The sequence below is a fragment of the Pelobates fuscus genome, chromosome 1, assembly GCF_036172605.1.
Source record: "Pelobates fuscus isolate aPelFus1 chromosome 1, aPelFus1.pri, whole genome shotgun sequence".
Lineage (NCBI taxonomy): Eukaryota > Metazoa > Chordata > Amphibia > Anura > Pelobatidae > Pelobates > Pelobates fuscus.
In genome coordinates this window covers 278,210,780-278,226,257 of record NC_086317.1, presented here as the reverse complement: position 1 = coordinate 278,226,257, position 15,478 = coordinate 278,210,780, and the positions used below count along the sequence as shown (strand labels likewise).

Here is a 15,478-nt window from a genome sequence, read left to right as displayed (position 1 = left end):
AATGTTTACACCAACGTAAACATAGTAATTTTTTTTTATAAGTGTGTTTATGGGTGATTGTTGTTTTATTACATTTAAGATGCACTCCAGTCCCCCAGCGCTCGGGCATACCATTGCCCTCTCTGGTTGGACAGCTTTGGACATATGATGATTTGCTGAGAGACTGGAGAGTGGGTGCTTTGGGCACTGGATGGGGGGTGGGGGGGGATGGAACCTGGACACTTCTTGCACCATAGTAACTAGAATAAGCTGTATTATATAGGTTTGATAATTTCTACTTGTCTAAAAATTGCTTATATTACATAAAGATAGGAATTGTTTACATTGTGACAATGATCCAGCTTGCCAATCTTTGCACCATAAAATAAATAAGGTTATGCTACTGAACATGAATTTGATACAGCTTTCTTTCCATTTCATTTTAACCTTCACAATAAAAGTCAAAGTTCTCCTGTCCTTGTACTGTTTGGATATAGATCTTCATGGTAATGAGGTTTGCTTGACAAGCCTAGAAGTACCAGGGTCTGCAGTGAAAAACACTCTCATTGATTCTGTCTAAGCCTCAGCAGGTTTCCACAGCTATTGTCCGCATAACAAATCACGTTTCTCTACTCTCACTCCCTGGACAGATACTATGCTTTGCAGTTGGCTTTAAAATGCAGTTTGTTTTGTTCCTGAATATGTAATCTTCAACAACATCTTAAATTGTTACCATGCTAGAGGCACATAAAGTTTGACACGTTTAAAGGGGAAGTGTATTATTTATAATACCATGAATCCAGTTTTGTGTATACAATATCGGTTTTGTTATTTAATCTAGTGCATCCCATTTTTTTAAACTTATGTTTGTATAAATGTACTCTCTATATAGCCTCATGGACTTTTTTTTCATAATAATAACGTATTCTTCTCTAATTCTTGTAAATTGATTACTAACGTCAACTGTCAAGATTTTATCTTTATGAAATAGTCATTTTGGGGGAAATGATAGTGCAGCTTTAAAAAGAAGGATTACACCCTTTTCTTGTTGATTGTACATATATGCAGAAAGAAAAAAAATGAAGTATGAAAACAACATACTTTTCTTTTCAATATAAATCACTTTTATAATTTAACCTTGTTACTCCTGCCCCACTGTCGGCTTTCAATCAGACAACTTGTTGTTACTTCCTGGTTCTTTAGCTCAGTGGAGCTAATCTCAGGAGACAATAATTGCTCATAGCACCTGGCTTGCTTAGACTTCTCATTGAGCTGCAACCTGAGATTGTACATTCTCAAGAGATCTGTGAAAAAATGCATAATTAACTGCATGCATGTTTTCATTGAGGGCATCTACTAAATATTAATTTATATTTTTTTGTATTTGGGCAGTGGAGTGTCTCTTTAACCCTTTAAGGACAGAGGCAATTGTCCAATTGTGCACATATTACAGCTTAACTACAGAGGCTTGTATTCCTAACGCTATAGTGTTCCTTTAATTTAAATTAAAAAAGGGACAAGGATACTATAGGTACCCATATTCATGTCACTGAAGTGGTCTGGTTGCCTGTAGTGTCCCTTTAAAGATACACTATAGTCACCATAACAACTGCAGCTTAATATAGTTGTTCTGATGAGTAGTCAGTCCCTGCAGCCTTTTTGCTGTAAACACTGTTTACATTACAGCCTAGAGCAGGGGTAGGCAACCTTTTAGCAGCACTGTGCCGATATAGGATTGTGATGTCCCGTAGCGTGCCGATCCTCAGGCTCGTCGCTACCAGGCAAGCTAACCAAGCAATTGCTTTGGGTCCTGAGCTGGCCTGGGCCCCCAAGCAGGGCCGGTGCTTCCTATAAGGCTGCAGCCACCTGAGCGCTCTATAGAGAGCCTCAGGCGGCTGCAGCACTGCCTCTCTCGTCACCTCCCCTTCCCTGTAGCGTGGCCGAGCTCCTCTTCCTCCTGTCAGTCCGGCCGGGTACCATGCGGTACAGGAGATTCAGTTTCCTGTTCCCGGCCGGACTGACAGGAAGTGCACCCTGAGCTCGGCCACGCTACAGGGAAGGGGAGGTGAGAAGAACGGAGGGGGGGGGGGGGAGTAAAAAGAACATAGGCGGGGGAGTAAGAAGGACACGGGGGATGGGAGTAAGAAGGACACGGGGAGGGGAGTAAAAAGGACACAGGGGAGGGGAATAAGAAGGACACAGGGGGAGGGGAATAAGAAGATAAGAAGGACACAGGGAGGGTGGGAGGGGAGTAAGTAAGAAGTAGTAAGAAGAACATGGGGGGAGTAGTAAGAAGAACATGGGGGGAGTAGTAAGAAGAACATGGGGGGAGTAGTAAGAAGAACATAGGGAGGGGGGAGGAGTAAGAAGAACATGGGGGCAGAAAGAAGAACATAGGGGGGAGGAGTAAGAAGAACACGGGGGTGAGGAGATAAGGAGAACACAGGTAGGGGGAGGTGAGGAGAAGGGGAGATTAGGAGAACACAGGGAGGGGGATGGTGAGGAGAAGGGGAGATTAAGAGAACACAGGGAGGGGGTGAGGAGAAGGGGAGATGAGGAGAACACAGGGGGGTGGGGAGAAGGGGAGATGAGGAGAACACAGGGAGGGGGTGAGGAGAAGGGGAGATGAGGAGAACATGGGGGGGTGAGGAGAAGGGGAGATGAGGAGAACACAGGGAGGGGGGTGGGGAGATTAGGAGAACACAGGGAGGAGGGGTGAGGAGAACACAGGGAGGGGGGTGGGGAGAAGGGGAGATTAGGAGAACACAGGGGGGGTGAGGAGAAGGGGAGATTAGGAGAACACAGGGAGGAGGGGTGAGGAGAACATGGGGGGGTGAGGAGAAGGGGAGATTAGGAGAACACAGGGGGGGTGAGGAGAAGGGGAGATTAGGAGAACACAGGGGGGTGAGAAGAAGGGGAGATGAGGAGAACACAGGGAGGCCACCATGTCCATTTTGCTTGGGGCCCCCATATTCCTTCAAACGGCCCTGCCGATCCTATTTTTTTAAATTGAGGTGTGTGTGCTGCCGTATTCTGCTTTTGTTATTTATACTGTAATTGCTTTGTATCGTTGTATTTGTGCGTATATGAGCTATTATATTGTATATGTTCATTAGTAGTTTATGGTATCGTGTATGATACATATGAATGTGGGCTGTGTATGAGGGCTTCTTGTGGAATTGTGTGTAGATGGATATGTCACATTGTGTGTTAGGTAGTGTATGGGGGCTGTTTGGGGGTTTGCATGTGAGAGGCTGCATGTGGGATTGTGTGCATGTATGTAGATTGTTAGTGGTGTTGCGTTTGTGGGGATTGTGTGTATGTTTGTGTGTGGGCTGTTCGTATTATTTGTATGAGGGGAGGCTTATTCTGCAGGTCTGTGTATATCTAGCAGTGTGGGTGGCTTCCCTGGGTTCCAGTGGGGACCAGCCTGGGCAGGTACAGGTCAAGGACAGGAGCTGCAACATCAGTGTGGGCTGCTCTACTACAGTGTGGATTCCTATTCACAAGTGCTGGGAGGAACTGATCTGAGATCACTACCTCTATGTGCTGCAATGCATAAATTGAGGATTGTCCTTCACTACCTCTTTGTATTAGCAGATATCTGAAGTTTCACTGAGACTCCTGATAGGCCAGACCCTGTTTGGCTCTAGCAGCCTTGAGTGCCGTGGAAAGACACCTCGAGTGCCGTGCATGGCACTAGTGCCGTAGGTTGCCTACCCCTGGCCTAGAGACACCTCCAGTGGCCACTCCTCAGATGACTAGTAGAGGTGCTTCATGGGGCAATGCTGCACAGTGTTCAGCACTGGCATTCAGTGTCTCCACCCTCTGCATGGAGACACTGACATTTTTTTCATAGAGATGCATTGATTTATTCATTTGGCTCCATTCCCGGCCTGCCACCTTGGCTGAGATCATCAGAATCAACAATCTCAGCTAGTCCAATACTTTCCTATGGATAATCACTTTTGATAATGCCAGCCAAAGAGGCATATCAGAGGCAGGACCAGCACCAGCAGACTGGAATAAAGGCAATATTGTACAATATTTAGGGGGGGCTAGGGAGACCAGGGGGGCTAGATAGTGTTTTTAACAGTATAGGGTCAGGAAAACATGTTCGGTTTCTGACCCTATAGTGCTCCTTTAACTATCTTTGTAAAAGAACACATTTTATACTTGTTTTTTTAAAGGGCTAAAACACAGAAGTAAAAAGTTTTTTATCAGACTGAGCTTTTTTATCTAGGCACAGACGTGTGCAGGATAATACCTATATCAGGCTCGCTCCACAGCATACCACTATCCTGCTATAGGTTAGGCTATTATTAAACTTTTACCAGTCCACCATGAAGCATCCATTGATACTAATTCTATACACCATTTGAGGCAGCCTATTAGAGCTAGATAGTCTAGTCACATTTTGAGATTCATCTTAGTATCAATAGTGAAATTTAAGTTAATGTAATTGGTCTAATTTCATACAGGTTATATTGTTATTAAACCTTTACCAGTCTATTATGAAGCATCAATCTATTGTTACTATTTCTATATATAACACTGGAGTCAGCCTATCATAGTTCAGTTTTATATTTTGAGACTCTCAGTATCAATAGTGACATTTCAAGTTAATGTAACTGGTTTAAATACTTATCACTTTGTTCACCTTTTCTGCTCAAGCACCTAAGCACCTATATATATTTTCTTATTTTCATTAGACTCAATAAAATGTATTTATTTTTCCTTTTATTATCATCCAAGTTCCTAGTCTGGTAGCTATCCTGTTGATATCTGGTATTCGCATTAGAGTATATTCTTTCCATCCCAGTCCCTACCGGTACACTTCCCTTGTTTGTTAGTTTTCTATTTGGGGTTACCCCCTGTTCCTCAGTGTACCAAGTATTGGCTCCACCTCAGTTTTTTTTCTTTCACATTTCCTTATTACTACTCTTTTTCTCTCCTTAAGTTTAAAGGGCAATCCAGACATGGACCCCTTGCTCACGGTGCCTAGAGGGATATTGGTTATACCTCACTGATGATACCTTACAAGGCTGAAACGATCATCTGGGGTTGCTGTATCTCTCGTGCAGAGGGAACTTGCTGGCATTTCGAATCTGGACTGCCTGTACAGGTGGGACCAGTCTCATATGCTTTAGATATGTTCTCTCTGTAATGGCACAAGATGCGCTTAAACCAACCTGAGATCTGAGCGGGACACCACCGAAGGGCAGGCTAATTGAGCTGTTGTCCGTTCTCATCTCTCTTTCTACTTGTTTTTCTTTTTTTATTTCCTTATTACTAGTTCTTTACCCTTTGTGTTTCATCCAATTGGAATCTGATTTCTTTATGACCCGGTGCTGTAATATGATATATTATTAGCAAGTGTATTCACAATCAAACCTCAAATTTTGCACCTGTGGTCACTGTACATTAGTAGTTTAAAGGGACACTTTTTCCATCTAGACCACTTCAGCTTATTGAAGTGGTCTGGGTGGACTGTCCCTTTTGCACTTACTGCACTGTCTGCCCTCAGTGGCTGTCTACCAGACAGTCACTAGAGGTCTTCCTGAATTGAACTGGACCATTGGAACGCTATCTGACGCTGGACGTCCTCACGCTCTGCATGAGGACATCCAGCGTCAGATTTTCTTCATAGGAAAGCATTAATTCAATGCTTTCCTATGGGGAGGTATAATGCGTGCGCGGTATTTGCCGCACATGCCTATTAGACACCGCTCGTCTTGGGGCGGAGCATCGACCCAAGCCCAAGGGACATTAGCCCTGGAAAAAGGTAAGTAAATGAGTTTTTAACAGTTTATTTACTGGTGATGGGAGGGGGCTCGAGGGAGGGGGGAAGCAGGGATAGCGATAGTGCCAGGAATACAGCTTTGTATTCCTGGCACTATAGTATCCCTTTAATAAAATGCCTCCACATAGCATCCAATGCTCACAGTATCTCTCTTATCACAGTTTACATATTAATAGATTATCTGATTTGCATCCTGCTTCTATGCAACCCAAAAGAATCCCTGTATTTCCCTGCAAGAACTGAACCATATGAGACATTTTGAGTCCAATGAGTCTGGGCATCTCATAGGCTGTATTGTGCTATTAAGACAATGCCACTTTATCTTTTGATTTCTCATATGAAGTAAGCATTATGTATTCACAGCAGGGCTGCAATAAATTACTAATTTGCATATAGAACGTAGAGTTACCCATGAGAGCCAGTGGGAGCTGATTAGCCCAGCAGGTGTGATGTTACTCATGGTTAAAGCCAGTCTAAAAAGCAAACCATTATTAATATGTATCTACCCCTTTGAATTATGCAGTGGGGAGGTTTTATTAATGTTAAATATTAATGCAGTAAAATTATTATTGCTCTACTTCCACATTATATGAAATATATATCTGTGATCTAAGAATACATGACTCTTACCCTCTTTGGTGATATTTATTAGTAATTTGTACTAATTACTAATGCATAGTTAACAATAAAATACCTATTAACCATTTTGATTTACATTCTACTTTTTAGTTTCAGTTATTTAAACCATTAAAATGCCCTTTTTGCTTTTAAGGATTTAAATATTTCTGATTTTCTATTCTTTGTTTGTGTGTATTGTATGAGTATGTTTTACATGTAAATCAGATCAAGTAGTGTCCTATGGAGCTTGCGCGCACTCTCTCACTTCTATCTCTCTTGCAAAAATATTTTTATATATGTGATTGTTTGGTTAAAGGAACACTATAACAACTTCAGTTGTCTTGATGCCTTCGGTGCTATCCACTGTGTCCTAACACCAAAAAAAACTATAACAACTTCAGTTGTCTTGATGCCTTCAGTGCTATCCACTGTGTCCTAACACCAAAAAAAACTATAACAACTTCAGTTGTCTTGATGCCTTCAGTGCTATCCACTGTGTCCTACCACCAAAAAAAACACCTTATTTTAATAATTAGAAGGCTTGGAAGTGTGGCTTTAAGTCACGCCTCCAAGTCCTTTGGGTATATTGTAACATACGTTGATGTCATGCATGCATGTGCAGTGCCCACATGGTCTGTCTAGGAGAATCATTGTATTCATTGATTCTTTAGGGCAGAATCATAGACACATTGCAGTGAGCTCTGCCCATGTGCCTACAGTCCCCAAAGCTCCTCTATGAGCAGCACTGGATTGGACTGACTAGATGAGGAGGAGGCCATGACAGCATCAAGGCAGGAGAGAAGTTGAAAATTAATTTGTTTAATTTTTTTCTATTTTTTTTTAACACTTGCTGGGGGTTGCTGAACTGAGTAGGCACATAAAGACTGTAGCTTTAGGAATATAGATATGTATCCCCAACACTACAGTGTTCCTTTAGTACTCTGTGAAATATATTTGTGAGTTTGATAACTATGTCTGTGTAAACACCATATCAGAATTGGAAAAACAAAACATGTCACTTACCAGAAAGTTTACCTCATAAATTTAACAAATGTGTTTTTGAAGTCTGAAAAATAAAATTGTAGAAATCCACTTCTCTTATCTTGCAACTGGGATCCTCCAATGTCGATCACTGTTAATAAGCTCTGTCCTTAGCATCTGGAAGACCGCAGAGGGAAAGCATACAAAAGTGTGTATATATATATATATATATATATATATATATATATATAATTGTTTCTTTCTGACTTCTTCGCTTGCAATATTTGACTTTCTGTGCCTGGACTGAACTGGATTGTGATGTAGTTTTCTAAATCTTTGATATAAATTCCAAATGAATTGAATAAAACAGAAAATAGGAATTGGTTAACTCAAGTCATAGATCATTTTTGAACGTTTCATGTAATGGTGTACATTCCAGAGATATTATAGTTCCCCTTTAAGCAAAATGATGCCTGCAGACAACAGCAGTGCATTGCAATTGAATAAAATAGGACAGGGTATCTCAATATAAGGAGACAGGTAATCAATAAAATGACGTGTTTTCTTTGCAGACAAATATGGCACTGGGAGGAAAGCCGTATGAAGGATCCTTAAACAACTATAGACCTGATCTGTGGATTTCAGCTATTCCTGGTGGGAAGGATGAAATCATCACAAGTCTTGTATCTGCCTTAGATTCAATGGTAAGTTGCAGTTAAGACCTGTAAGTGTTAATTACTTTTTCTAACCTTTTTTTAAAATGAACCTGCAGCATTTACATCCATGACCACAGCAAATGAGGAAAGCAGCTGTCTTGCAGGGATAGTATGCAATACTAGCATGGCTTCTAAATGACAAGTAATTACCGCAGAGCCCTGACAAGGTTAAGCCGGAGTGAATAAAAAAATGGAACAGTTAATGCTCTAAGGGGCTGAGAAACCTCATCTTCCCGTGTCTTAAGAAGGATAGTATCAATATTGTGTTTGGATGGAGCTAGATAAAACTAGCCCAATGACAAGAGTAATGGCGTAGAACCTAGAGTTGGGGATAGTAAAAAATGAATCCAAGGCATTTATTGATTGCGTCCTATTGCCAAGTTGTTTTGCTCAGATGGACTACCTTGATTTAAAATCCAATTTATTACCGGAGGTGTATTTAAGAGCTGAGAATATGTCATATATATATATATTTTATAGAAAGATATAAAACACCATTGGGGCTTCATTTGGTAAGTATTATTTGGAAATAGTGGAGAATTGATTAGGGTTTGCAAATTTCAGTCCAGAATACCCAAATTTGAAGAATCTCATTCAGTAACTCTCCTTAGGTATATTTGCCTAAAATGTACAGGTATTAGATTGTTTTCAGGTATTCACTTTCAAAATACTGACTTGGAAAGGTCAAGCAATGTCAATGTTAAGTTGTGTTCTTATGACTGCAGTGCGATTAAAAAGAAAGGGCACATCTGAGAAGCCCACATCATCTTGTTGGCAAGTACCCCCTAATTGTCTTGGCTCTCCTAACCCTTAACAATAAACAACAAAACTTAAACATCTTTTGGTTTACTCTTGCTTTTTTGGGGGAGCCATCAAGTTTTTAGTACTACACAGCTAATAACATTTTGATATATACATATGTTTAAAAAAAAAAAAAAAAAAAAAAAAAACATGGATGTGTGCATCTTTCTAGAATTGCTAAGCTACTTTATTTCTCACCTGGTTTGCTTCCTAATGTGTACTTCATAATGTTCCCTCCGGGATAATATAGTTTGAAGTGCATTTCATTTTCACACTTTAATGGATGTGTTTATCAACTAAAGAAATGTTCAAGAGATGTACATTAACACAGCATTTCTTTACTGAAGGTTTATTTAACAGGATGCTATCCACCAAAGTCTGTGTTTTAAAGGAGCACTATAGGGTCAGGAACACAAACATGTATTCCTGACCCTATAGTGTTAAAACCAACCCCCTGGGCCCCTCATGCCTCCCTAAAAATAGTAAAATCTTACTTGTATTCAAGTCTGGAGCTGCAGACTTTGTCCCTGTTTCCTGTAGACCTGCCCACTGCCTGCTTAAATCAGCAGAAGTGGTAGCCTGATCCAATCACAATGCTTCCCCATAGGACTGGCCGAGACTGACAAAGAGGCAGATCAGGGGCAGAGCCAGCACAATTCAAACACAGCCCTGGCCAATCAGCATCTCCTCAAAGAGATGAATAAAATCAATGAATTTCTATGAGGAAAGTTCAGTGTCTGCATGCAGAGGGATGAGACACTGAGTGTTTGGATGCATTTTAGGCAGCCATGACCCAGGAAGGATCTCTAACAGCCATCTGAGGAGTGGCCAGTGAAGTTATCACTAGGCTGTAATGTTAACACTGCATTTTCTCTGAAAAGACAGTGCTTACAGCAAAAAGCCTGAAGGTAATGATTCCACTCACCAGAACTAATTCAATAAGCTGTAGTTGTTCTGATGACTATAGTGTCCCTTTAAGGTTTAAATAAAAATGTAAAAACTTTGTTTTGGAACACACACCATGAGGAAGGCCCATAGACGTGTTATTCACTTGTAGCTGACAGAAAAAAAATATCTACTGGTTCATTTTACAAACAGCGGCTTAGGGTGAATAATAGAAGGCAGTCTCTCTCCTGTTAAAATTCTTTGTAATTTCATAATGCGTGAGTACAAAAGTGAGATGGGTGTTATAATTCTGTAGTGTTAGGATTTATCTAATTAAAGTGGGCATATGATGTGGAACCATATTCAGTTTTATCTTTCATTTAATTCTTCCACAGAATATTATAGGTGTAACCCATAGCAATTCCACAGTAGCTAAAGGTTGCTCACACTATACTTACTGTCAACTCTGAAAACAGGCTTCATATCTCTCTAAAGATTTATATTCGGTGGTTTTGTGAATGAAAGACAAAAAGAAAATGTTTTATTTGTTGTTTAATTTTGCAACAGAATGTTTTCTCTCAAATATAGCAACCTTGAACAAATTAACCCCAGATTTGACATGCGGCATATTAAAAACGTATTACCTAATTATGAGATAATTGCGGTGAAGACACAATCCCGTGCCATGCTGGTGATCCCAAGTTAAAACAAAGTCATTATGCAACACATCTGCAATATGTATAAATATATGAATGACGGCAACATGCTTACTTTGCATAATTAGAAGACACACTAGCTTTTAAACAAGCTTAATGCACATGCTACAGCAGAGTGTTATTTAAGCTTAGAATCAATACCTGGTTATCTTCTGAATGTCACATATATTAATCAAATATTTATTATTACAATAATCAGAGTATGTTATTTTTGAATATGTTAATCGAGTGAGCAAGTTAATGAGAACAGTGATCAAATCATGATTTGATTATTTTATTAGCACAAATATTTCATTATTATGAGATAACGTATTCACAACTGAAGTCTTTAAAACATGAATTGATTTAGTGTGAAAGATTGCCTTTGTGCTATACTTGAAGCTACATATTACATGGCTGGAAAGTTCTAGTTAGAATGTTGTGTAAGAAAAAATAATAAATTACATATGCTGTATGATATATGTCCTTCAAGTGTAAGCATCCTGTGAAGCGGGATGCTGGTAGGAGAGGTAAAGGGGGGCTGTGGCATGATTCCTGTCACTGGCTCTGTCCAAAGGGGGCCAACCCACCCAGAAAGTGGGAGAACCCACCCAGAACAAAAGTTGACAGGTTTGCCTGTTGTGAATGCATTTTAACCAAAAGAACAAGTAAAATAGATGGCGCTAAAAATTATCTTACAAGAATATATTACTATTAAAAGCTGCACCTTACAAGTGTAATAGCTCGAAAAAACAGTAAATATAACATCAACAAAAAAAGGTGCACTATAACTTTAAATCTTAAAATAGTGAATAGTTCACTCCTATATAAAGTGATATACACTTATCTAATAAAGTGCCACACTGCTGTGCAATAGTGTTAATACTCCTAATATAAACCCTCGTGCCATCTGCCCAGCTCTTTTCCTTTTAGGGGTAGCCCTTCATACTTTGGTCTTCAATGATCCTTATCACAGTACCACAGTTATTTTTTTTCATTACCCGTATTTTCCATTAATACCAAAGAATTGTGAGAACTTTAAGAGCATTGCCATAGAGAAGTTCAGAGTTGTTAAAATGCGTAAAGCAGAGTTTTTCTTTCTAAAAGTAATTCAATTAGAATATAGCATACACCATACCAAAAGTGTGGTCCTATGCAAACACTAACAAGGTTATTCACTAAGAAAAAGTGAGAATTCAAACCAAATTTAACATTTTAGGCCACGGTAGACGAAATGGAAACATAGTTGACCTTGAGAATTTTCTCGCTCGGCTATTTTTAGTGAATTACCCTTTGACAGGTAGGAAGATTATGGAACGTGTAACATGTGTAAGGTTAGTGGTGTTTGTAAATATGTATCTGCAAAATACCTTGTATAAATATGATTGTAAAATTGTATATACGTACACCCATCAGTCTGTAGCTTTACACTACAAGTTCTAGTCCATTGTTTCATATTTTTTAAAACTTTTTCAAAAGCAACATATTTAGATCCTTCAGGTTTTCCTGATAGGTTTTGTCCAGTAAGCCAGACCCCATTTTCTTAGTTTGTTGCACTCTCCCAAATGTATTTATTGCCTTGTGGCAATACTGTCTCCAAAACACTTAATCTTGCTGAGCCCTAACTTGTGACACGTAAAGCCGCCTCTGTTACTTATACTTCTGCATACCCAGGACATATTTTGTGCTTTGGTAAATTGTTTAAAGGACCACTACAGTGTCAGGAAAACAAATTTGTTTTCCTGGCACTATAGTGCCCTGAGAGTGCCCCCCTGTGAAAATCACAGTGAGAAGCGCGGAAGCGCCTCTAGCTGCTGTCAATGAGACAGCCACTAGAGGCTGGATTAACCCTAATGTAAACATAGCAGTTTCTCTGAAAGTGCTATGTTTACAGCAGGCAGGGTTAATCCTAGACGGACCTGGCACCCAGACCACTTCATTAAGCTGAAGTGGTCTGGGTGCCTATAGTGATCCTTTAAGTCAAAAATAACCCCTACTTTTCTTCCCCTTGTTATTGTGAATGCAGTTTTATAAATACCATCTTATATCTTTGGATTTTTAGATCCCTGCTGCATCATTTTGCACTTTCTTACAGTAGATTGAGGAACACTATAGCGATAGAATATGTACATGTATTATAACTAGTTAGATGCAAGGCACAAATTAGGTTTGTTTGGCAACATATTTATTAAATCAGCAGTTCCTAAAAGATCAAGGATCCCTTTAAGGTACTGAATGATCTTAATATGTATTTAAACATAATGCATGCCACTGTTGTTGAGTATTGGTAACACAACGATGCAAATCATAACATAGTATATCTGTATTATTTTCTCCCATAATAAAGGCATATATAAGAATTGTTAAATAAAAAAAATCCATTAATAAAAAAATCAGTTTTTGAAATGATAGATGATGGTTCTGATACCATGTTGTGTCTTCAGTCTTCTATAAAAAAAATGTTTTTAATAGTAAATTTAAAAATCAGCTGGAGGTTAATTGGTTTCAATGTGAAATACAATAAATAAAATATTACTTGATTTTTAAATCTAGGTAGAATTGATGAATACCATTTTGAATTACGCATATGGTGATGTAACCACACATTGAATTATATTTTTGAATACAAAGGATAAGCAATAAAGAATGAAAAAGATATAGCAGAACAATGCAAATCTTGAAGGAAAAAAAAAGTGTTTTGCACTTCAAATAAATAAACGTGAAACCAGCCATGTCATTAGCAGGAAAGATAGAATGGACGTAAATAGGAGATGTAAGAGGTCAGAAAACACCAGCACAAAATTCTAGAATCTGGCCCTTAATGTGTAAGGAGACATTATGTATCTTGTAAATAACAGAACATGACTTGAGGTTTTCACTCACGAGCCATTGGTAAGTTTCATTTTTGCCTTGGCTCATGGACATTTTATGGTCAGTGTGACTGGGACTTCCCACTGTATTCAGTGCTGTTTAATAGCTGCAGCTTATTGTAACAATAGTCACATGGTAACAATTGCAGACAGATTTATAGGAGAAAGCGCCTTTGTCACCTTTTCCTTATATAGACTTGCAGGGATACATAGAAAAGATAAGAAAAACATTTCATTTCAGTGAGGTTAATGGTTTATTGGTTTTCCTCCGTCACTGTGATTAAAGGGACACTGTAGGCATTATAACTATTCAATCAAATTGAATTTGTTATAGTGACTGGAGTTCTCTGGCGCTGTCTATTCATGCAATATTAAACCATTTTTGAGTAGTTTTACACTAAATAAGGTCTCTGGCCATCCACAGCCCCTCCTCCACTGGAGGTATGGATTACACACTCCTTTCGGGCCAAATTGATTCATACCAGCAATGGGCACTGCGATAGGCTGAAAGTTGTCAACTGACACTCACAACCAATCATATCATTGTTGCTCACACTAATGCTTCCTCTTTAGCCCAACAGAGCTCCAATGGGATAGGCTGCTGGGGACTCTAGCTTTGAATTAAACCATTAAAAGTGGTTTAGCATTTTACAGAAGAATGATGTCAGGGAACTACAGACACTATAATTACTTCAGTAGGATGAAACAGTTCTAGTTGCTGCAATGTCCCTTTACCTTTTTAGTCATGTACCACATGGCTACAATTTTTTTCTATTTTCTTGTGCTGGATAAAGTGTTTGGAAATGTATTTTATGTTTTCTGACTTACTTCGTAATTTTAGCACTATAGAGTCAGAAATTCATTTTTGTGTTCCTGACATTATAGTGTTCCTTTAAAGTCTATCTGGCCCCCACCACGACCCCCTAAATATAGTAAAATCCTTCTTTTATTCCAGTCTGCTGGTGCTGGCTCTGCCCCTGATCTGCCTCCTTGGTTCCCATCATCAGAAGTTATGATCTCAGTCAATCACAATGCCTTTCCATAGGAAAGCATTGGATTGGCTGAGATTGTCAATTCGGATGATTTTAGCTAAGGAGACGGGCTGGGGGCAGAGCCAAATGCCGCCCTGGCCAATCAGCATCTCCTCATAGGGATGCATTGGATCAATGCATCTCTATGAGGAAAGTTCAGTGCCTCCATGCAGAGGGTAGAGGCACTGAAAGTCAGTGCTGCTACACTGTGTAGCACTGCCTCAGGAAGCACCTGTAGCAGCCACCTGAGGAGTGGCTACTTGAGGTATCTCTAGGCTGTAATGTAAACACTGACTTGTTTTTCCAAACAAATATTACATATATATCACTATTAATACCACCATTAATTACTCCTTTACTTCCTTAGTGCTCTGCACTCTCAAAACTTAATGCGGAAGTGGCCTGTATAGCAGTGCATGAAGAAAGTGCTTTTGTGGTTGGAACAGAGAAAGGAAGATTTTTCTTAAACTCTAGAAAAGAGCTTCGATCTGATTTTCAAAGGTTCTGCGGTAAGTTATTGCTTTTTCTGTACATACCATACCTTCCAACTGTGCAAAATCTGGTGGGGCTTTCATGACTGTGGGACCCTGCCTTATATTCCTAGATGGGTTCCCTGATATACTGCTTTCACAGAAACAGCAATGCAAGCATGTTATTACATGTGCTATAGTAACTCAAGGCTTTTGTTGCCCGTATAATAATGTACGTCAGTAGAGGTGTTTTTAGGCTGTATTGTAAACACTGCCTTCACTGTTTACAGCAAAACGCTTGCAGTGGCTGACAATACTCACCAGAACAATTACATTAAGCTGTAGTTGTGACTATAGTGTCCCATTAACACTAAAAAGGGTACCTGGCATCCCATTGCCCCGCCCCCACCCCTACTGGGTATATAGCTAAAGCAGAGTATACACATTTCCTTCTAGCAATTCCAATTCAAACCAGCAATGGGATCTACGAAAAGCTGAAAATGGTAAGCTGACACTCTCAGCCCATTGCTGCTCAGGCTAATGCTTCTTCCTGACTGCTGGTTACTCTCGTTTAACATTAAAACATTAAAAATGATTTAAATCTGAAAGGGGCACATTTTTTGCAGGTA

At 39.5% G+C, this 15,478-nt stretch overlaps 1 protein-coding gene across 7 annotated transcripts in view; it reads left to right on the top strand.

Annotated features, from left to right (window-relative positions):
• GTF2IRD1 (GTF2I repeat domain containing 1) overlaps window positions 1-15,478 on the top strand; it is a 102,123-nt gene that overhangs the window by 30,093 nt on the left and 56,552 nt on the right. For all 7 annotated transcript variants that reach the window (XM_063457411.1, XM_063457409.1, XM_063457412.1 and 4 more), the window contains exons 3-4: window positions 7,954-8,085; window positions 14,747-14,888. In XM_063457411.1, coding sequence (XP_063313481.1) covers window positions 7,960-8,085; window positions 14,747-14,888 — 268 coding nt within the window. In that variant the 5' untranslated portion in view covers window positions 7,954-7,959. The remainder of the gene's footprint in view (window positions 1-7,953; window positions 8,086-14,746; window positions 14,889-15,478) is intronic.